General features: G+C 43.7%; 1 protein-coding gene across 1 annotated transcript in view; it reads right to left on the bottom strand.

Moving 5' to 3' along the window:
• The window catches only part of LOC124777306 (dehydrogenase/reductase SDR family member 11-like), a 65,071-nt gene extending 60,538 nt beyond the window's left edge, over window positions 1–4,533 (bottom strand). The window contains exon 1 of the mRNA XM_047252661.1: window positions 4,324–4,533. Coding sequence (XP_047108617.1) covers window positions 4,324–4,455 — 132 coding nt within the window. The 5' untranslated portion in view covers window positions 4,456–4,533. The remainder of the gene's footprint in view (window positions 1–4,323) is intronic.
• Window positions 4,534–18,409: the final 13,876 nt, after the last annotated feature.

Genomic DNA, 18,409 nt, shown 5'->3' on the forward strand with positions numbered 1-18,409 from the left:
AACATTTGTGCCAGATCGTTACACTACTAAGGGCCAGTTGTACAGTGCCCGATAAGCAGTCACTTAAATTCTATTCGCGGAATATCACGGAAAACGCGTTGTACGAACACGTAATAACGCCTAACCGGGGAATAAATGCGGGATAAACAAACCGGTGATTCTGGCAGGGTTAGTGAAGTTAACTGGAGATTTCAGTTTTGAGAATGGCAGAAACAGTTACAGAATTAGTGATGGCAGGATTGTTTCTTAGTACAAGGAAGGAGAGGAAACAGGGACATCACACAAATTATATGGAAGAGTACGATGATTCCAAATTTATGTAAAAATTTCGTACTACTACTATCTTTCGACCTCATGCTTGAAAAACTGGAGCATTTGAATGAAATGTGAAACTATTTCCTAACTTAAAACTTTTTGCTTGTAATAGGCCTAATAGGCATTCGATACTGGTACTTCGTGAATTATATTTTGTCGTGTCATTTATGTAAATTAGGTAGACCATTTGTGTCAAGGCTCGCTTATTTTGCGTGTATTGCAATTGCTGCAATATTAGAAAGTCCTATTCCGTTTTATCTATCAGACAGTGACAAAATTGAGCTAATCAAATCGAGAAAGCACGCCACTCTTGGGTACTATTCGTATAACAGCCTTTTTAGCGTTAGACAACGACATTTTGATTTTACTTGTAGCAAAAAGTTTGACGAACTTTGGAGCGGTAATAGATTCTTTCGCAGAAAGGAAATCACGCCGTGTAAAGCTGTAGAAAGAGTAGAAAGAAACAAATGCTGGGACCTAAGGATTGGAGAAATGTGTACTGCCTTGCTTGTCTCTTGCCTTTAATGGTTTTACGGATCCTATATTCAATTTTATGTCACACAAAAGAGAAAGTGATTAGCTAATAGGGAACAAAGAGTGAAAATTTTCTGATGAGTTCTATTTCTCTTGATTACAAATAATACCAGCCAATATTAACTGTGAGTTTTTGAAATGGGGGTTAGGATGTCAAACCGGCCCACTGGGAGCAGAAGAGGCACCACAGGACATTTTAATTTCCACTGTCCTGAATGTAGGTTTGATGGCTTCCATTACAAAATAAACAAGTTTGAATTCCACACAGCGAAATACAGTGACGTGTGATAGAAGAATACTGTGTGAAGAGTCGTGGAACTGCACTTTGGCCCACTTAAGACCAAATAACCAGTTTTCTATTTCCTCGAACATGAAAAAATCTACACTGAAGAGTCATAGAAACTGGTACACCTCTCTAACATCGAGTAGGGCCCCTTTGAGCACGCAGAAGTACCGCAACACGACGTGCCATGGACTCGGCTAATGTCTGAAGTAGTGCTGGAGGGGACTGACACCGTGAATCCTGCAAGGCTGTCCGTAAATCCATAAGAGTACGACGGGGTGGAGATCTCTTTTGAACAGCATGTTGCAAGGCATCGCAGATCTGCTCAAAATGTTCATATCTGGGGAGTTTGGTGGCCAGCGGAAGAGTTTAAGCTTAGAAGAGTGTCCTGAAGCCACTCTGTAGCAATTCTGGACGTGTGGGATGTCCCATTGTCCTGCTGGAATAGCCCGAGTCCGCCGGAATGCACGATGGACATGAATGGATTCAGGTGGTCAGACAGGATGCTTACGTACGTGTCACCTGTCAGAGTCGTATCTAGATGTAGCAGGGGTCCCAGATCACTCCAACTGCACAGGCCCACACCATTACAGAACCTCCACCAGCTAGAACAGTCCCCTGCTGACATGCAGGGTCCTTGGATTCGTGAGGTTGCCTCCAAACCCATTCATGTGCAACCTCTCGATACAGTTTTAAACGAGATTTGTCGGACCAGGAAACATGTTTCCAGTCATCAACAGTGCAATGTCGATGTTGACGGCCCCAGGCTAGTCGTAAAGCATTTTGTCGTGCATCAATCACGCACGAGCGGGCCTTTGGCGCCGAAAGCCCATACCGATGATGTTTCGTTGAATGGTTCGCACACTGACACGTGTTGACGGCCCAGCATTGAAGTCTGCAGCAGTTTGCGGAAGGGTTGCACTTCTGGTCTATTGAAAGATTTTCTTGAGTCGGCCGGCCGGAGTGACCGAGCGGTTCTAGGCGCTACAGTCTGGAACCGCGCGACCGCTACGGTCGCAGGTTCGAATCCTGCCTCAGGCATAGATGTGTGTGATGTCCTTAGGTTAGTTAGGTTTAAGTAGTTCTAAGTTCTAGGGGACCTCAGCTGTTAAGTCCCATAGTGCTCAGAGCCATTTGAACCATCTCTTGAGTCGACGTTGGTCCCTTTCTTGCAGGATCCTTTCCCGGCCGCACCGGTGTTGGAGGTTTGACATTCTACCGGATTCCTTGATAGATATTCACGGTACACTCGTGAAATGGTCGTACGGGAAAATCCCCACTTCATCGCTACCTCGGTGATGCTGTGTCCCATCGCTCGTGCGCCGACTGTATCACCACGTTCAAACTCACCTAAATCTCGATAACCTGCCATTGCGACAGCAGTAAACGATCTAACAACTGCAGCAGACACTTGTCTTACAAAGGCGTTGCCGACCGCAGCGCCGTATTCTGTCTGTTTACATATCTCTGTATTTGAATACGCACGCCTATACCAGTTTCTTTGGGGCTTCAGTGTATACAGTGTGTATCATAACTAATGGTGTAAACGCATACAGTGGAAAGTACACGATAATAGAAGCAAAAAAGTCTCAGTAAACATAGGGTCGAAAATGCATACCTTAAAAGATACGAACAATTTTTCATCTTCGATAGTGTGAAGCAAATCTCTTCTACTGAAAGCTGTTTGATTTCCATATTTTGGGAAATGGTAATGTGGACCAAAACAAGGAAAAAATGTCCTGTAAACATGAGCTCTAAAATGCATACCTTAAGAGCTATGAGCAGGTGCTCATCTTCGTTACTTGGAAACACAACTCTTCTAATGAACAATTGCTCATAACTTTTAAGGTATGCACTTCAGAGCAAATGTTTACTGGACTTTTTTTCTTGTTTTAGTCTATACTACGACTTCCCAAAATGTGGAAAGTAAAGAGCTTGCATTAGAATAGATTTGCTTCATGTGGTGTGCGTACTGTAAGACCTTCAGTACACACACCATCAGATTATTTGACTTGTCGCTCTAACGAAGTAGGCGAGTGTCAGCAATATGTCTCGTGGTCCTATCGTGGCGTGTTTATCTTCTGTCGTTAGGTCAGATGACAGAAATGCCACTTGCACGCTTAGAGTAGCAGATTGATAGTGACCAACTTTAAACAGAACTTGATTAATTTTCACACACATTTATTAAAATAATAACAAGCATAAAAATTACTAACTTGGTTCTGGATGCTATTTATAATTGACAAAATGAAGTTCCTTTGGTATTGGTACATTAATCTTATTCTCACATATATCTCTGATACTTGACACAAGTGTCTACACATTTATCTTCATGGCTATGTACAGGCATATGGTAATCTTATTGGGCGCAGACTGAAACTTGACTACAGACTGGTACAGACTGGTGCAGACAAATGCAGACTGACTAATCGGAGGTCTGTACACTCGTTATAATACCTCGCGCGTACATGTATCACTGCGCGAGTGTGATCCGCGAGGAGAAAAAGTTCTACGTTAGCAGCAATCTCATTGGCTGCGTTACATATTAATACGCGGATCGGCGGAAGCAGTATTTGGTTCGCCTCTATGGCAGCGCCATCTCGTAGTGCGGAGACGGACGAGCGCTGCGCCTGCGCTGTTGTGCTTAGCGTGGTGCGCTCTAATGGGAATGTTGTGTACGACCTGACTACGCGGAACTATGTACACAACACTTCCAAGTATCGAAGATGAAAAATTGCTCGTAGCTCTTAATGTATACATTTTCGACCCTATGTTTACTGAGACTTATGCTTCTAGTATCGTGTACCTTCATCTGTATGCGTTTGTGCCATTAATTATGATATACCCTGTATATCGTACTCTTTAGATAGAGTTGAGTTATATGATGAAAATATTTTTGAAAAAACGATTTTTTTAAATTTTTGACTATCTCAAACGTTCGAGTTGGAGTGCGGGGGGGGGGGGGGGGGAGCGGCGCCACTACAAGTTTTTGACAAGTTTTTGACTCGGTTCGGAATTATCGTAGATCAGGGGCTGGTTATATCTGGTTAGAGTAGAGTAGTGTTTTCCTAATATCGTCGGTTTCTTCCGCGGGGCACAGCGGCCTCCTGTAAACTCACTTGATCCATCTGATTAGCACTCGTTAGCGGACGCTGGGGCAAGGACAGTGTGCTGGCAGAGCCCGGACTCACCTTGACCTTGTCCGGCCTCCTAGCGAGGCCCACGACGGTGAGGCCCTGCCGCAGCAGCTGTCGCGCCACGGCGGCGCCCACTCCCTGGCTGGCCCCCGTCACCACGGCAACGCGTCCCCTGTACCTGTCCATGGCCGTGTCCGCGACGTGTACACGCTAGTCTCGTCGTGTCTAGACGGCTCGGCGGCACGCCGCGTACTGGGCGAGGTGCAGCGGCGTCCGCCAGGATATACGCCGCGGGAAGGTTGCCTCCTATCTGTGCAACAGGGCGCAACTGCGGCCGATGAGTTATCAGGCGTCAGTGCAACCCATTTCTGATAACGCAGTCGGTACTCGAGAGGCTATACCTCGTATCTACAGATAAGGTGTTGACGCCGTTGCTCGTACCTGAATTGGACATCCGTACCCAATGCTGAATAGAATATCATGTGTATCAGTATGCGACAGGAATCAAATCGCGTGACAATTAAGATGGGAGAGAAAGGAGGAAGATATGCGGGTGATTCCAAAACTAGTCGTAAGCTACACCTTATTTGCAGATAAGAGAGCATTTTACTTTATTTCCAGTTTTGCTGTTTCACAAACGTGAAGTGAATGTATGAGCACTGCACCCCAAGGGTCGGTGCTGGGGCCACTGCTGTTTCTTATTTATATAAATGATATGCCTTCTAGTATTACAGGTGATTCAAAAATATTTATGTTTGCTGATGACACCAGCTTGGTAGTGAAGGATCTTGTGTGTAATATTGAAACAGTATCAAATAATGTAGTTCATGAAATAAGTTCGTGGCTTGTGGAAAATAATTTGATGTTAAATCACAGTAAGACTCAGTTTTTACAGTTTCTAACTCACAATTCAACAAGAACCGATATTTTGATCAGACAGAATGGGCATATTAAAAGCGAGACGGAACAGTTCAAGTTCCTACGCGTTCGGATAGATACACTCCTGGAAATTGAAATAACAACACCGTGAATTCATTGTCCCAGGAAGGGGAAACTTTATTGACACATTCCTGGGGTCAGATACATCACATGATCACACTGACAGAACCACAGGCACATAGACACAGGCAACAGAGCATGCACAATGTCGGCACTAGTACAGTGTATATCCACCTTTCGCAGCAATGCAGGCTGCTATTCTCCCATGGAGACGATCGTACAGATGCTGGATGTAGTCCTGTGGAACGGCTTGCCATGCCATTTCCACCTGGCGCCTCAGTTGGACCAGCGTTCGTGCTGGACGTGCAGACTGCGTGAGACGACGCTTCATCCAGTCCCAAACATGCTCAATGGGGGACAGATCCGGAGATCTTGCTGGCCAGGGTAGTTGACTTACACCTTCTAGAGCACGTTGGGTGGCACGGGATACATGCGGACGTGCATTGTCCTGTTGGAACAGCAAGTTCCCTTGCCGGTCTAGGAATGGTAGAACGATGGGTTCGATGACGGTTTGGATGTACCGTGCACTATTCAGTGTCCCCTCGACGATCACCAGTGGTGTACGGCCAGTGTAGGAGATCGCTCCCCACACCATGATGCCGGGTGTTGGCCCTGTGTGCCTCGGTCGTATGCAGTCCTGATTGTGGCGCTCACCTGCACGGCGCCAAACACGCATACGACCATCATTGGCACCAAGGCAGACGCGACTCTCATCGCTGAAGACGACACGTCTCCATTCGTCCCTCCATTCACGCCTGTCGCGACACCACTGGAGGCGGGCTGCACGATGTTGGGGCGTGAGCGGAAGACGGCCTAACGGTGTGCGGGACCGTAGCCCAGCTTCATGGAGACGGTTGCGAATGGTCCTCGCCGATACCCCAGGAGCAACAGTGTCCCTAATTTGCTGGGAAGTGGCGGTGCGGTCCCCTACGGCACTGCGTAGGATCCTACGGTCTTGGCGTGCATCCGTGCGTCGCTGCGGTCCAGTCCCAGGTCGACGGGCACGTGCACCTTCCGCCGACCACTGGCGACAACATCGATGTACTGTGGAGACCTCACGCCCCACGTGTTGAGCAATTCGGCGGTACGTCCACCCGGCCTCCCGCATGCCCACTATACGCCCTCGCTCAAAGTCCGTCAACTGCACATACGGTTCACGTCCACGCTGTCGCGGCATGCTACCAGTGTTAAAGACTGCGATGGAGCTCCGTATGCCACGGCAAATTGACTGACACTGACGGCGGCGGTGCACAAATGCTGCGCAGCTAGCGCCATTCGACGGCCAACACCGCGGTTCCTGGTGTGTCCGCTGTGCCGTGCGTGTGATCATTGCTTGTACAGCCCTCTCGCAGTGTCCGGAGCAAGTATGGTGGGTCTGACACACTGGTGTCAATGTGTTCTTTTTTCCATTTCCAGGAGTGTAGTAAGCTGTTGTGGAAAGCCCATGTCCAGGATCTTGTTCAGAAACTAAATGCTGCTTTATTTACCATTAGAACAGTATCTGAAATAAGTGACAGTTCAACACGAAAAGTAGTCTACTTCGCATATTTTCATACGCTTATGTCGTATGGTATTATTTTTTGGGGTAATTCTTCTGATTCAAAAAGGGTATTTTTGGCTCAAAAACGGGCTGTTCGAGCTATATGTGGTGTAAGTTCGAGAACGTCTTGTCGACCCCTATTCAATAGTCTGGGAATTCTGACATTGCCCCTCACAGTATATATTTTCTTTAATGTCGTTTGTTGTTTGCAATATTAGCCTATACCCAAGAGTTAGCAGCTTTCACTCAGTTAATACTAGGCAGAAATCCAATCTGCATGTGGAATGCACTTCCTTGACTCTTGTGCAAAAAGGAGTGCGGTATTCTGCTGCATCCATTTTCAATAAGCTACCACAAGAGCTCAAAAATCTTAGCAGTAGCCCAAACTCTTTTAAGTCTAAACTGAAGAGTTTCCTCATGGCTCACTCCTTCTATTCTGTCGAGGAGCTCCTGGAAGATCTAAAAAATTAAGCAAATTCCAGTGTTACATTGTTGATTTTCTTTATTTAAACTTACTTGTCACCTGAATATGTTTTTTATATTTCATTTTATCTGTTTCTAATATCGTGTTATAATTTCATGTATTGACTTGTTCCATGACCATGGAGACTTCTCCTTAATTTGGTCCCACGGAACAATAAATAAATAAATGTACGAAGCAAGGAGTGAGTGGTAGGTTCCCACGCTTGCTAGCCATCTGGCTGTCTGGCGCTTTCAGAGCCAGTGGGATGAGGTGCCGACGCAGAAATCGCTCACAAAGTCAGGAAAGAGATGTGTAGGGGAAGTACGTTTCTTCTGGCGCGAATCAAGTAACTGTTATTAATAAATATTTGATAGCAAAGGTTGCTATTTGCCAGTAAGACATTAGCAAGAGTCTTCAGGTCACAAATACAGTCTTCCAGTAATTTTACAAAAAAATGGTTCAAATGGTTCTGAGTACTATGGGACTTAACTTCTGAGGTCATCAGTCCCCTAGAACTTAGAACTACTTAAACCTAACTAACCTAAGGACATCACACACATCCATGCCCGAGGCAGGATTCGAACCTGCGACCGTAGCGGTCGCGCGGATTAATTTTACAATACCAGGAAACGTTGATATTGACAACTAAATGAATAACTTTGGCATAAACGAAAATGTACTATTTTATAAGTACTATACCGATCGTACACTCAAGTTACAGACTGTACATCATAGTTGGCAGTCGTCGATAGGATGCCTTTCGTTCTAGTCATGGGGTAGACAATGCTCTCGTACCGTTAATAGTTAGTTTACAATCAGTGTGAACAAGTTAATTTTGCGGTGTTTCTTAAATAAACGCGCCATAGTGGCATACATTGTAAAAATCATTTGCACAACAAAAATTTCTTCCTGCTTCATTACGTAAAACATAGACATCCGTACTGCACTTTCAGAATTCGACGGCGCTGCTACGGCTCTGCAAGGGGACATAAAAACTACGATAGCATCTCTACGTAATAGGCAGGAAGAATTTCCATGCGACGGCCCACGAAGTCAGTTCAAGGTTGGAGTGGCTTAATTATCGCAAAACTCTGCTGGGAATGCATGGCCAGTTATTGTTATTGTTGTCTGTTCCGTATTTAATTGGCCTTTGGAATGACACCTCCTGGGAATGATGGGAACTACGATCTAGTCAGCTGGAGAGAAGGCAGTATCTGGCAGGAAAAGCGGTTAACAGCCTCTGCTACTCCATAGAACAGCGAAGCTTCGCCAGTATCTATACCTAACTGTACATATAGGATGTCCCAGCAGTACTGATCAGTACTGAGGGAAGGAACGATCATCCGAAACAAAAATGTCTCTTAAACATGGATTCTAAAATGCATACCTGAAAAGCTGTGAGCACTTCTTCGTCTTAGATTTTGTGAAATAAATCTCTTGTACTCCAAACTCTTTGCCTTCCAAATTTTTGGAGGAGGTAGTATGGACCAGAATAGGACAAAAATTGTTGGTAAACGTAGGCTACAAAATGCGTACCTTAACAGCTATGAGCACTTGTTTAGTAGATGACATATCTGTAACAGTAGCGAACATGAACAGGTTCTCATGACTGTTAAGGTGTGCAGCTTAGAACCCATGTTTACTAGACACGTTTTTCTTGTTTTGGTCCACACTACCTTATCCCAAAAAGTGGAAAGCCAATAGTCTGCAGAAGTAGAGATTTGCTTCGCAATATGAAAGATGAAGAATTGTTCAGAGCTCTTAAGGTATGCATTTTAGAGTTCACGTTTACTGCACTGTTTTTGCTTCGAATGATCGACCCCATCATATCCCTCAATACTGACCATTTCTCCTGGGACAATGTGTATTATAAATCAAAGTTGTTTGCCACGACTTTCTGTCCGTATGTGAAGGCTAATCTCAGGAACTACTCGGTTGCTGCGTAAGTTCGTAGCGTATTTCTTTTGCATTTCGGGAGTCCGTTTGCAATGGTTTCACTTATCGATTGTTACTTTTATCTGTAGTTCGCTATTGTTATTTGAGTTTACGTATTGTCATTTTCTCATTTGGAGATAGCGAGTGGGACTGTTCACGCTAGAAAATGGAGTGCCAAGTGGTCAAATCGGAACATTTCCGACAAATTCTTCTGTGTGGGTTCAATAGGGAGGTGACAGCAGCAGATGCAACCAGAAACATTGCCGCTTTGTATGAGGATAACGCCACTGGACAGAGCACGGCAAGAAAATGGTCGTTGTGGCATTAGTGGCTCTCCACGTTCATGAAGACCTTTGGGGCTTGATGAAGATCCTTTAAACGCATTAATCCACAGTCATCCATGTCAGTGTACTCTAGAACTGACAAATGTGGTGGACTGTGATCATTCCACCATCATGTTACATTTGCATGCGATGGGGAAGGTTCAAAAATCAGGTGTATGGGTGTTGGGTATTTAATCCAAAATTAGAAAAATCAGCAGGTGGGTATATGTGCATCTATGCTTGCTCATCATCAATTGGCTCGAGAGCTACAATGACTGTTCGTATCCTCAATGCACAGGGTTATTACAAATGATTGAAGCGATTTCACAGCTCTACAATAATTTTATTATTTGAGATATTTTCACAATGCTTTGCACACACATACAAAAACTCAAAAAGTTTTTTTAGGCATTCACAAATATTCGATATGTGCCCCTTTAGTGATTCGGCAGACATCAAGCCGATAATCAAGTTCCTCCCACACTCAGCGCAGCATGTCCCCATCAATGAGTTCGAAAGCATCGTTGATGCAAGCTCGCAGTTCTGGCACGTTTCTTGGTAGAGGAGGTTTAAACACTGAATGTTTCACATAACCCCTCAGAAAGAAATCGCATGGGGTTAAGTCGGGAGAGCGTGGAGACCATGACATGAATTGTTGATCATGATCTCCACCACGACCGATCCATCGGTTTTCCAATCTCCTGTTTAAGAAATGCTTCTGCTTTAGCCTTTTCCGTAAGATTTTCCAAACCGTCGGCTGTGGTACGTTTAGCTCCCTGCTTGCTTTATTCGTCGACTTCCGCGGCTACGCGTGAAACTTGCCCGCACGCGTTCAACCGTTTCTTCGCTCACTGCAGGCCGACCCTTTGATTTCCCCTTACAGAGGCATCCAGCAGCTTTAAACTGCGCATACCATCGCCGAATGGAGTTAGCAGTTGGTGGATCTTTGTTGAACTTCGTCCTGAAGTGTCGTTGCACTGTTATGACTGGCTGATGTGAGTGCATTTCAAGCACGACATACGCTTTCTCGGCTCCTGTCGCCATTTTGTCTCACTGCGCTCTCGAGCGCTCTGGCGGCAGAAACCTGAAGTGCGGCTTCAGCCGAACAAAACTTTATGAGTTTTTCTACGTATCTGTAGTGTGTCGTGACCATAAGTCAATGAATGGAGCTACAGTGAATTTATGAAATCGCTTCGATCATTAGTAATAGCCCTGTAGTGCTGACGAGAAATGGCGTCTTCATGCTAACGTAAGGAGAAGAAGGGAATCGTTGAGCCGAAACAAAACAGCAGCTCCACGTACAAAGATATGCACGCACCCACAAACGACAATGTTATGCCGCTGGTGAAACAGCGGCTGCGTGGTGTACTACAAATTATTTCTCTGTGGTATAACCACCACTGTTGACATTTATTTTCAACAACTGAGACGTTCCCAATCGAAGAACAACGACCAGGCAGACTGCGTTAAGTGATGCTACACCACGCTAACTGCATCTACATTCTGCTAGACTCACAAAAAACATATATGCGATTTCAGTCTTTCTCGGCGTACTCCACTGATGAATTCTTCTCGGGTTATCAGCCGAGCGGTGGCGTCGTCTTGTTACAATGTTTCAGTGAGAATCGTACCCATCACCTTCTCCAGCTTCCACTAACATTCCTGCTTTATGAGCTGTGGCTTCGTCCTGCTGAAGCCAAATTCGCCGGATAGGAACACGTTTTCTTCTTAGTTCAGGTAGGAAGAATTCAGTGATCACCTGTCTGTAACGTTCAGAGGTTACAGTTAACAGTGTTCCCGCTATCGTCCTGGAAAAAATATGGACCCATAATATCTGTACCGGTTACAATGCACCAAACTGTCACCTTGGGACTATGTAATGGCTTCTTATGTGTTAGATTTTGATTTTCACTCGCCCGATAACGACAGTTCAAATGAAAATGAGCTTCTTCACTCATAAACGAAATAATGTTGTTATTTTGCTCAAGTATGGCCTCCATTTCTCAAGCAAAACTGATCCGCTGTACACAATCTCTAGGGTTCAATTGTTGCACCACGACTATCTCGTAGAGATGAAATCCTAGACCAGTATGCAAAATACGTTTTGCTGAAAGAGTACTGAGACGCAGCACAGCAGACTGTGTCCTAGCAGATCGACGAGGACTGAGGAATATGGCTTAACGTACTGTTTCAACCTTTTCTGCGGTGCGTACTGAACGAGGAGCCCCTGGCGGTTTTCTGCTCATCACTGTTCCTCGTAAACAAAATGATTTAGCCCATAGTAAAGTGGCTTTACGATTGAGAGCGCTATCATGTCTCGCGAGATTGAAATGGCAACGAAACTCACGCTGAACTGCAACGATAGACTCATTATTATGCACAAACCTATCGTAAGCAAACACACGATGTTCCACAGTCCACGGCTCCATGACCTCGACTAAACAAAATGGCATGAGTTACCAAACACACGTATTATAAAGAAGCGGCCCAGCCGCAGTTACTTAGTGCCATCCATACGAAGCCGGGGCAGGTCGATAGTGCAATATAAATACTGATAACTGTAATTAGTTACTTTTGAAATATTTCTTCGATCCCATAAACTAGTTCTTGAACACTTTAAACATCGTTTTGAGTGCGGCATGCGGAAGTTACGAATTTAGTTCGATGCTGGCGGTGAGTCGACAGCAAACCAATGCCAATGACAACTGAGGTATACATGCCAATATCATTAGCAGCAAATAAAGAGAGAGTACACGAGGGCACTGAATGAATATCACAGTATTTATCCTAATGAAATGAAATGTCGTGTGGCTAGGGCCTCCCGTCGGGTAGACCGTTCGCCTGGTGCAGGTCTTTCGATTTGACGCCACTTCGGCGACCTGCGCGTCGATGGGGATGAAATGATGATGATTAGGACAACACAACACCCAGTCCCTGAGCGGAGAAAATCTCTCACCCAGCCGGGAATCGAACCCGGGCCCTTAGGACTGACATTCTGTCACGCTGACCACTCAGCTACCGTGGGCGGACATTTATCCTAATGATGATGGGGCATTGGAACACTGATAGGAGGGGGAATTGAGAAAATGATACAGGAGTAGAAGCATTAAAAGAGGGGAAAGATTATTAAGTTCTGCAACAAATTTCTGACAGTGATTGCGAATACACAGTTCAAAAATCGTAAGAGTAGGAGGGGTGTTTGGAAAAGGTCTGGAGATATGGAATGAAGCCAGCCGGATTAATTATGGTGATACAGAGATTCCGAAATCAGGGACTGGATTGAAAGGCAACCTGGGAGAAGATAAAGACTCAGTCCGCTATTTATTAATAAAGAAAAGTAGGCTGGAAAAATCACCCTGAAGAGAAACATAATACCGAAGCACGATGAGGTGCTTTTGATGCTCTCTGAGGCTGTAGATACTGCGGTAATGATTTCAACAACATGCTGTTCAACCGAATAGGAATGGATATCTCTTAAAAGGGCAATCAAACAAGTGGAGCAGACAAATGAAGATACAAGGAAAGCAACTACAAAGAAAAGTTGGGTGACAGAATACAAAAATGATCAGAAAAAGACGGGGATCCAACAGTATATAAGTCACTTACGAATGAAATAAATAGGAAATGCTGGAGAGCTGCAGTAAAAAGACTGCAGAAAAAATTTTATGAAATAGAAAAAGAAATTGTATTGGAAAGCCGGACGCAAAGTATGGGAAAATCGAAACAAACTTCGGTAAAAGTAAAAACAAAGGAGTCAATATTAAGAAAGCCGGACGACTGCCACTGGTAAACACAAAGGAAAGAGCGAGTAGGTGAAAAGAAGACATTGTAGGTGGAAGAACTGTCTGCTGACATTGTAGAAGAAGAAATGAGAGCAGATTTGAAAGATATGTAGGACCCAGTATTACAGTCGGAGTATAAAACAGCAGTGGAGAACTTGCCACCAAATAAGTGAGAATGAATAGGTAAAATTTACTGGAATTTCTAAAGTCATCGGCGGAAGTGGCAACCAAACAACTATTGCAGATGGTGTGTATAATTTGTAAGACTGGAGACGTACCATCAAACTTCCGGAAAAATGTCATCCACACAATTCGGAAGACAGAAAGCGCAGACAAATACGAGAATTATTGTACAATCAGCTTAACAACTCATGCATCCAGGTTGTTCACAAGAATAATATAGAATAGAAAACTGAGTAGCTCTTAGATTAGCAACAGTTTGGCTTTAGGAAAGTTGTAAGCTCTAGTGAGGTAGTTCGGACTAGATGTGAAATTGATAGCTATTTGGTTGGATAGCGGATACTGGATATCTAGCTATCCAATAAGCCTCATTTTACAGTTATCCTGTGTGAATGTATAGAAGGTGCGTCTCTCATTTAAATACGTAATGTACCTTCTATACACGCAAACAGTTTATGATATGCACTTGAAAATGGCGCATGGTAGAAATCAGCTGATCGTGTGAAGTAAAAGACTGGTCGCGCTGGAAAAGGGAATTGTCATGTAGTAAATTTGAGGTTGTGGTACGCAATATGAAGAAACGCGTTGTAACGTTGTTTTATTATTTACTGACGTTTGGATAGAGATAATTAATCTAAAAAAGAGTTTGATAAGGGGTGAAGCGAGACCGTTTGTTACGGTTGTGAAATCAAATGGTTCAATGAAATCATTCGATGACGACATATCTGCTGACTTCCGAGAATAACATACTCGATATCCGGTAATCCCAGGAAGTTACTCAAGTTTCTGTGTCTCTGTCATATATCCGTGTACTTGGCCTTTGCTGGTGGATCGATAAGGACTTACACACCACACAGAACGCATTTAAATTTAGATTACACGACTCTTGGTGAATATCATTGGCCTCCTGAGGAACATTATTTTGGAGATTGTTGTTGGTGTGCTCTTCAGTCTGAAGACTGGTCAGAACAGCTCTCCAAGCTAGTATGTCCTGTGCAAGCACTTTCAACTCAGCATAACTACTGCAACCTTTACCCACTTGAACTTGTTTATTTTAGCCAAGCCTTGAGCACCATCTAGAATGGTCCCTCCTCCCTTCCCCCTCCCCCAGTCACTATATTGCCGAAGTGACTACTGCTTGATTCCTCGTGTCCCTTCTTGCAGTGAACTGTGCATAACGCCATTTCCTTCGCAGTTTGATTCAGTACCTTCTCATCAGTCACCCTGTCTACCCATCTAACCTTCAGTTTTCTTCTGTGGTATCATATTTCAAAATATTCTGTTCTCCTCTTATGTGCGTTATTTGTTGTCTTATAATGTACATATATATTAGGTTGCTGCATAAGTTCGTAGCGTTTTTCCACAAGTTTAATAAAAACAACAGATACACCAAACAGAGACTTTAGTCATCAATAGCCGGCCCGAGTGGCCGAGCGGTTCTAGGCGCTACATTCTGGAACCACCTACGGTCGCAGGTTCGAATCCTGCCTCGGGCATGGATGTGTGTGATGTCCTTAGGTTAGTTAGGTTTAAGTAGTTCTAAGTTCTAGGGGACTGATGACCTCTGAAGTTAAGTCCCATAGTGCTCAGAGCCATTTGAACCATTTTTTAGTCGTCAATAATATTTAAAAATGGAAAAACAATCTTTGGTGCGAAATTATTTAATATCAATGACGCGTTTCACCCTTTTAGGACATCACCGGATTGTGTAAAAGTAGTTGGTTATGAAACCCATCTGTCATAAAGCCGTATAAGAAGGAAAATGGACGCAACAGTAACTAGATGGCCGGCCGGAGTGGCCGTGCGGCTCTAGGCGCTACAGTCGGGAGCCGAGCGACCGCTACGGTCGCAGGTTCGAATCCTGCCTCGGGCATGGATGTGTGTGATGTACTTAGGTTAGTTAGGTTTAATTAGTTCTAAGTTCTAGGCGACTGATGACCTCAGAAGTTGAGTCGCATAGGGCTCAGAGCCATTTGAACCATCTGATGTAACTAGATATCCAGTTACTGATGCATCCTTTTACCATTTTATATGGCTTTATGACGGATGGGTAATATATCCAGCTACTTTTACACAATCTATTGATGCACCAGAAGGGTGAAATGCGTCATATCCGTATTGAATGATCAAGCGATGTAACGACAGAGAAACTTTCCCCCGTCGTTGCGTGTTGGCGTAAGCTTTTCTACCTCCATATTACGAGAAAAAAATAAGATTGCGTTATACGTAAATTATATTTACTTTGGGGGTATATAGCAAACCATGAGTAGTGCTTCTATTCCTGTATGCACACTTGCAGGTAGTTCAAAAAAGAGGCGCGACTTTCAACATTAGTCCGTCCATGTGTCTTGGGCTGTAAGGATATCTATAAATTGATTGAAGCGGACTTTTAGATATACAGGGAGTATTTATGACTGACTGATAATTTGTGGCGGCGCTGCACGTCTACCACCGACATTCTGCACGTACTCTGCGAACCATGCTAACCAGCACTCAGTGTAGCCGCTGGCTCAGGAATAGTCTGATCGCCAGAGGCTGTAGTATTCGTGTCGTCCTATACAAAAACTACAACCAGAATATTAAATTTCCATTGTCCGTGTTATAGTTATTACAAATCAAATTGTATTGGTTTCCTCGGGAGAAAGAGAATTAAAAAAAGTAACGATAACTAAAAAAGTTCCTTTCGACTGCATATCCGTTGTGCATTATGTCATTTCATACTAACTTTAGTGGTGCAGAGTGCTCTATCGGCTACTGCAGTTGTGGTTATAGTCTTGGAAGGAAGTAAGGAAGATTAGTGGTTAATGTCCCGTAGACGTCAAGATTATTAGAGACTGTGAATCCAGAGCTATTAGTCAGGGCTATTTTTTTCCACACCTAAGTCGATCTATTCGGGAGGATTCCAGTTCAGATACCTTTCTGGCCATTCAGATTTACATTTCCCACCTAAATTGCTTAAGGCAAATACCGGGATGGTTGCTTTGAGAGGGACACCACAATTTTCTTGCCCATCCTTCCCCAACTGAAGTTCGTGCATCGGTTCTAATGGCCTCTTGCTTCCTTCTCTGTGTAAGTGTGTTGTCTGTAAAACTGTGTGAGTGTGTCCTATTCGTGAAATTCTTTGACATTCGTGATATGGTGTACACTCATACTACGTTTGGTTCTCATACTTCCCAGTTCCAAAGCATTTGGATGACAAATACGACGAATTCTGTATGGTCCGTTATAGCAAAGAGAAGTTGCTGAACAAGCGTTTTCCTTTATCAGACAATCTGTGAGATCTGACGAGTAGTTTTTGACCTACCTGAAGTGTTCATTTGATTCCAGACGGCTGCTGGCGTTGAATCCTCTTTTCTGCAGCTCGTTTGATGTTTCGTAAAGCTATATCCACAATTTGGTGGTGTCATAAGAAACGTGACTTAGGTATCGGTACAAGTTCTCTGATTGTGTCAGTTGGCAGTATGTTTTTCAGTACAAGGTACGGAGAAAGTAAGGTAGAAGCGTTGGGAATAGATTTGATGACATTGTGAAATGTGTAAATGCATTTGTCCCAATCTCTGTGTTTCTTGTGGCAGTACAATCTGCATAATTTATCTATCTCTTTCATAATGCGTTCAGCTGGATTTGAAGAAGCATGATAGCGGAAAATGTAAACGGGTTTGATTTTCCTGCTGAAGAGTGTGCGCGTCCAGTAACGACGTAAATTGTGGCCCGTTGTCTGAAATGACCTTGTCAACGTGACCAATTTCTGTTAAAAAATTCTTAAAATTCTGTTGAACAACCAGAGATGATGCATCAGCCACAATATTTCCAAAACCGGGAATGTAGATGACAGTAAAGCGAAATTCATGTAAATACGTAGCCGAATGAAGTAAACGCTGATGAGAAAGTTTTGCTGACGTAAGAAATTGCAACGCTCTGTGGTCAGTATAAATCTTGGTGTGTCTGCCAAATAAGAAGTGACGGAATCTGGAAAAGGCCGCACAACTGCTAAACATTCAAGTTCTGTTATAGAACAGTTACGTCCAGATAGAGATAAAACGCGACTAGCGAAAGCAATACTTTTCTTAACAACGCCGTCCTCTTCGATCTCTTGAAACAGAAAGTCACCAATGGCCGTCGGTGGCCAAACAAAGGTCATGTGAAAGATCAAGATGAGAAAGTAGAGGAGCGTGTAATAAAGCTTGTTTTAAATTGACAAATTTTTGTTGAGCTTGTTTGGCCCAGAACCAGGTTGAGTTTATGCCCAAGTTGGCACAAGCGTGGAGTATCAAGAGCCTTGTAGTACACAAAACGACGGAAAAATTGACTAAACCGAGAAAACTTCTGACTTGACGTTTGGAATTGGGTGTGGTGATGTCACGGATAGCTCGCAACTTATCCGGGTCAGTTTCAACGCCAGAAACAGATATGACGTGACCTAAAAAAATTGATGTTAGATTTGCCGAACTCAGATTTGCTCAGGTTGAATATAACACCGTAGTCAGAAAAGACTTTTGATAAAGAATTCAAGGTATCATTGTGCTCATCCCAGCTCTTTTCGGATATGAGAATATCATCGACATAAGTGCTAATTTTATTTTTCAAATGCTCTGGCAAAATAGAATTTAAACCTCTGATGAATGCTGCAGACGAATTGTTTAATGCAAAAGGAAGTTCACTGAACTGATATCATATGCCAAAACGGAGGAAGGCCGTAAATTCAGGGCAATTATGGTGCAATTCAATCTGCGAGAAACTATATCTTAAATCAAGGGAAGAGAAAACTGTGATTCCATGAAATTTCTGACGAATTTCTTCCAAGTCTTGCAGTCTATTGGTTTCCGGAATAATAATGTTGTTAATTTGTCTCGAATCGAGAACAAGCCTCAGTGAACCATCTTTCTCTCGCACAGTATGAAGCAGACTGTTATAAGGG

This window comes from Schistocerca piceifrons, chromosome 2, assembly GCF_021461385.2.
Source record: "Schistocerca piceifrons isolate TAMUIC-IGC-003096 chromosome 2, iqSchPice1.1, whole genome shotgun sequence".
In the NCBI taxonomy this organism is placed as follows: domain Eukaryota; kingdom Metazoa; phylum Arthropoda; class Insecta; order Orthoptera; family Acrididae; genus Schistocerca; species Schistocerca piceifrons.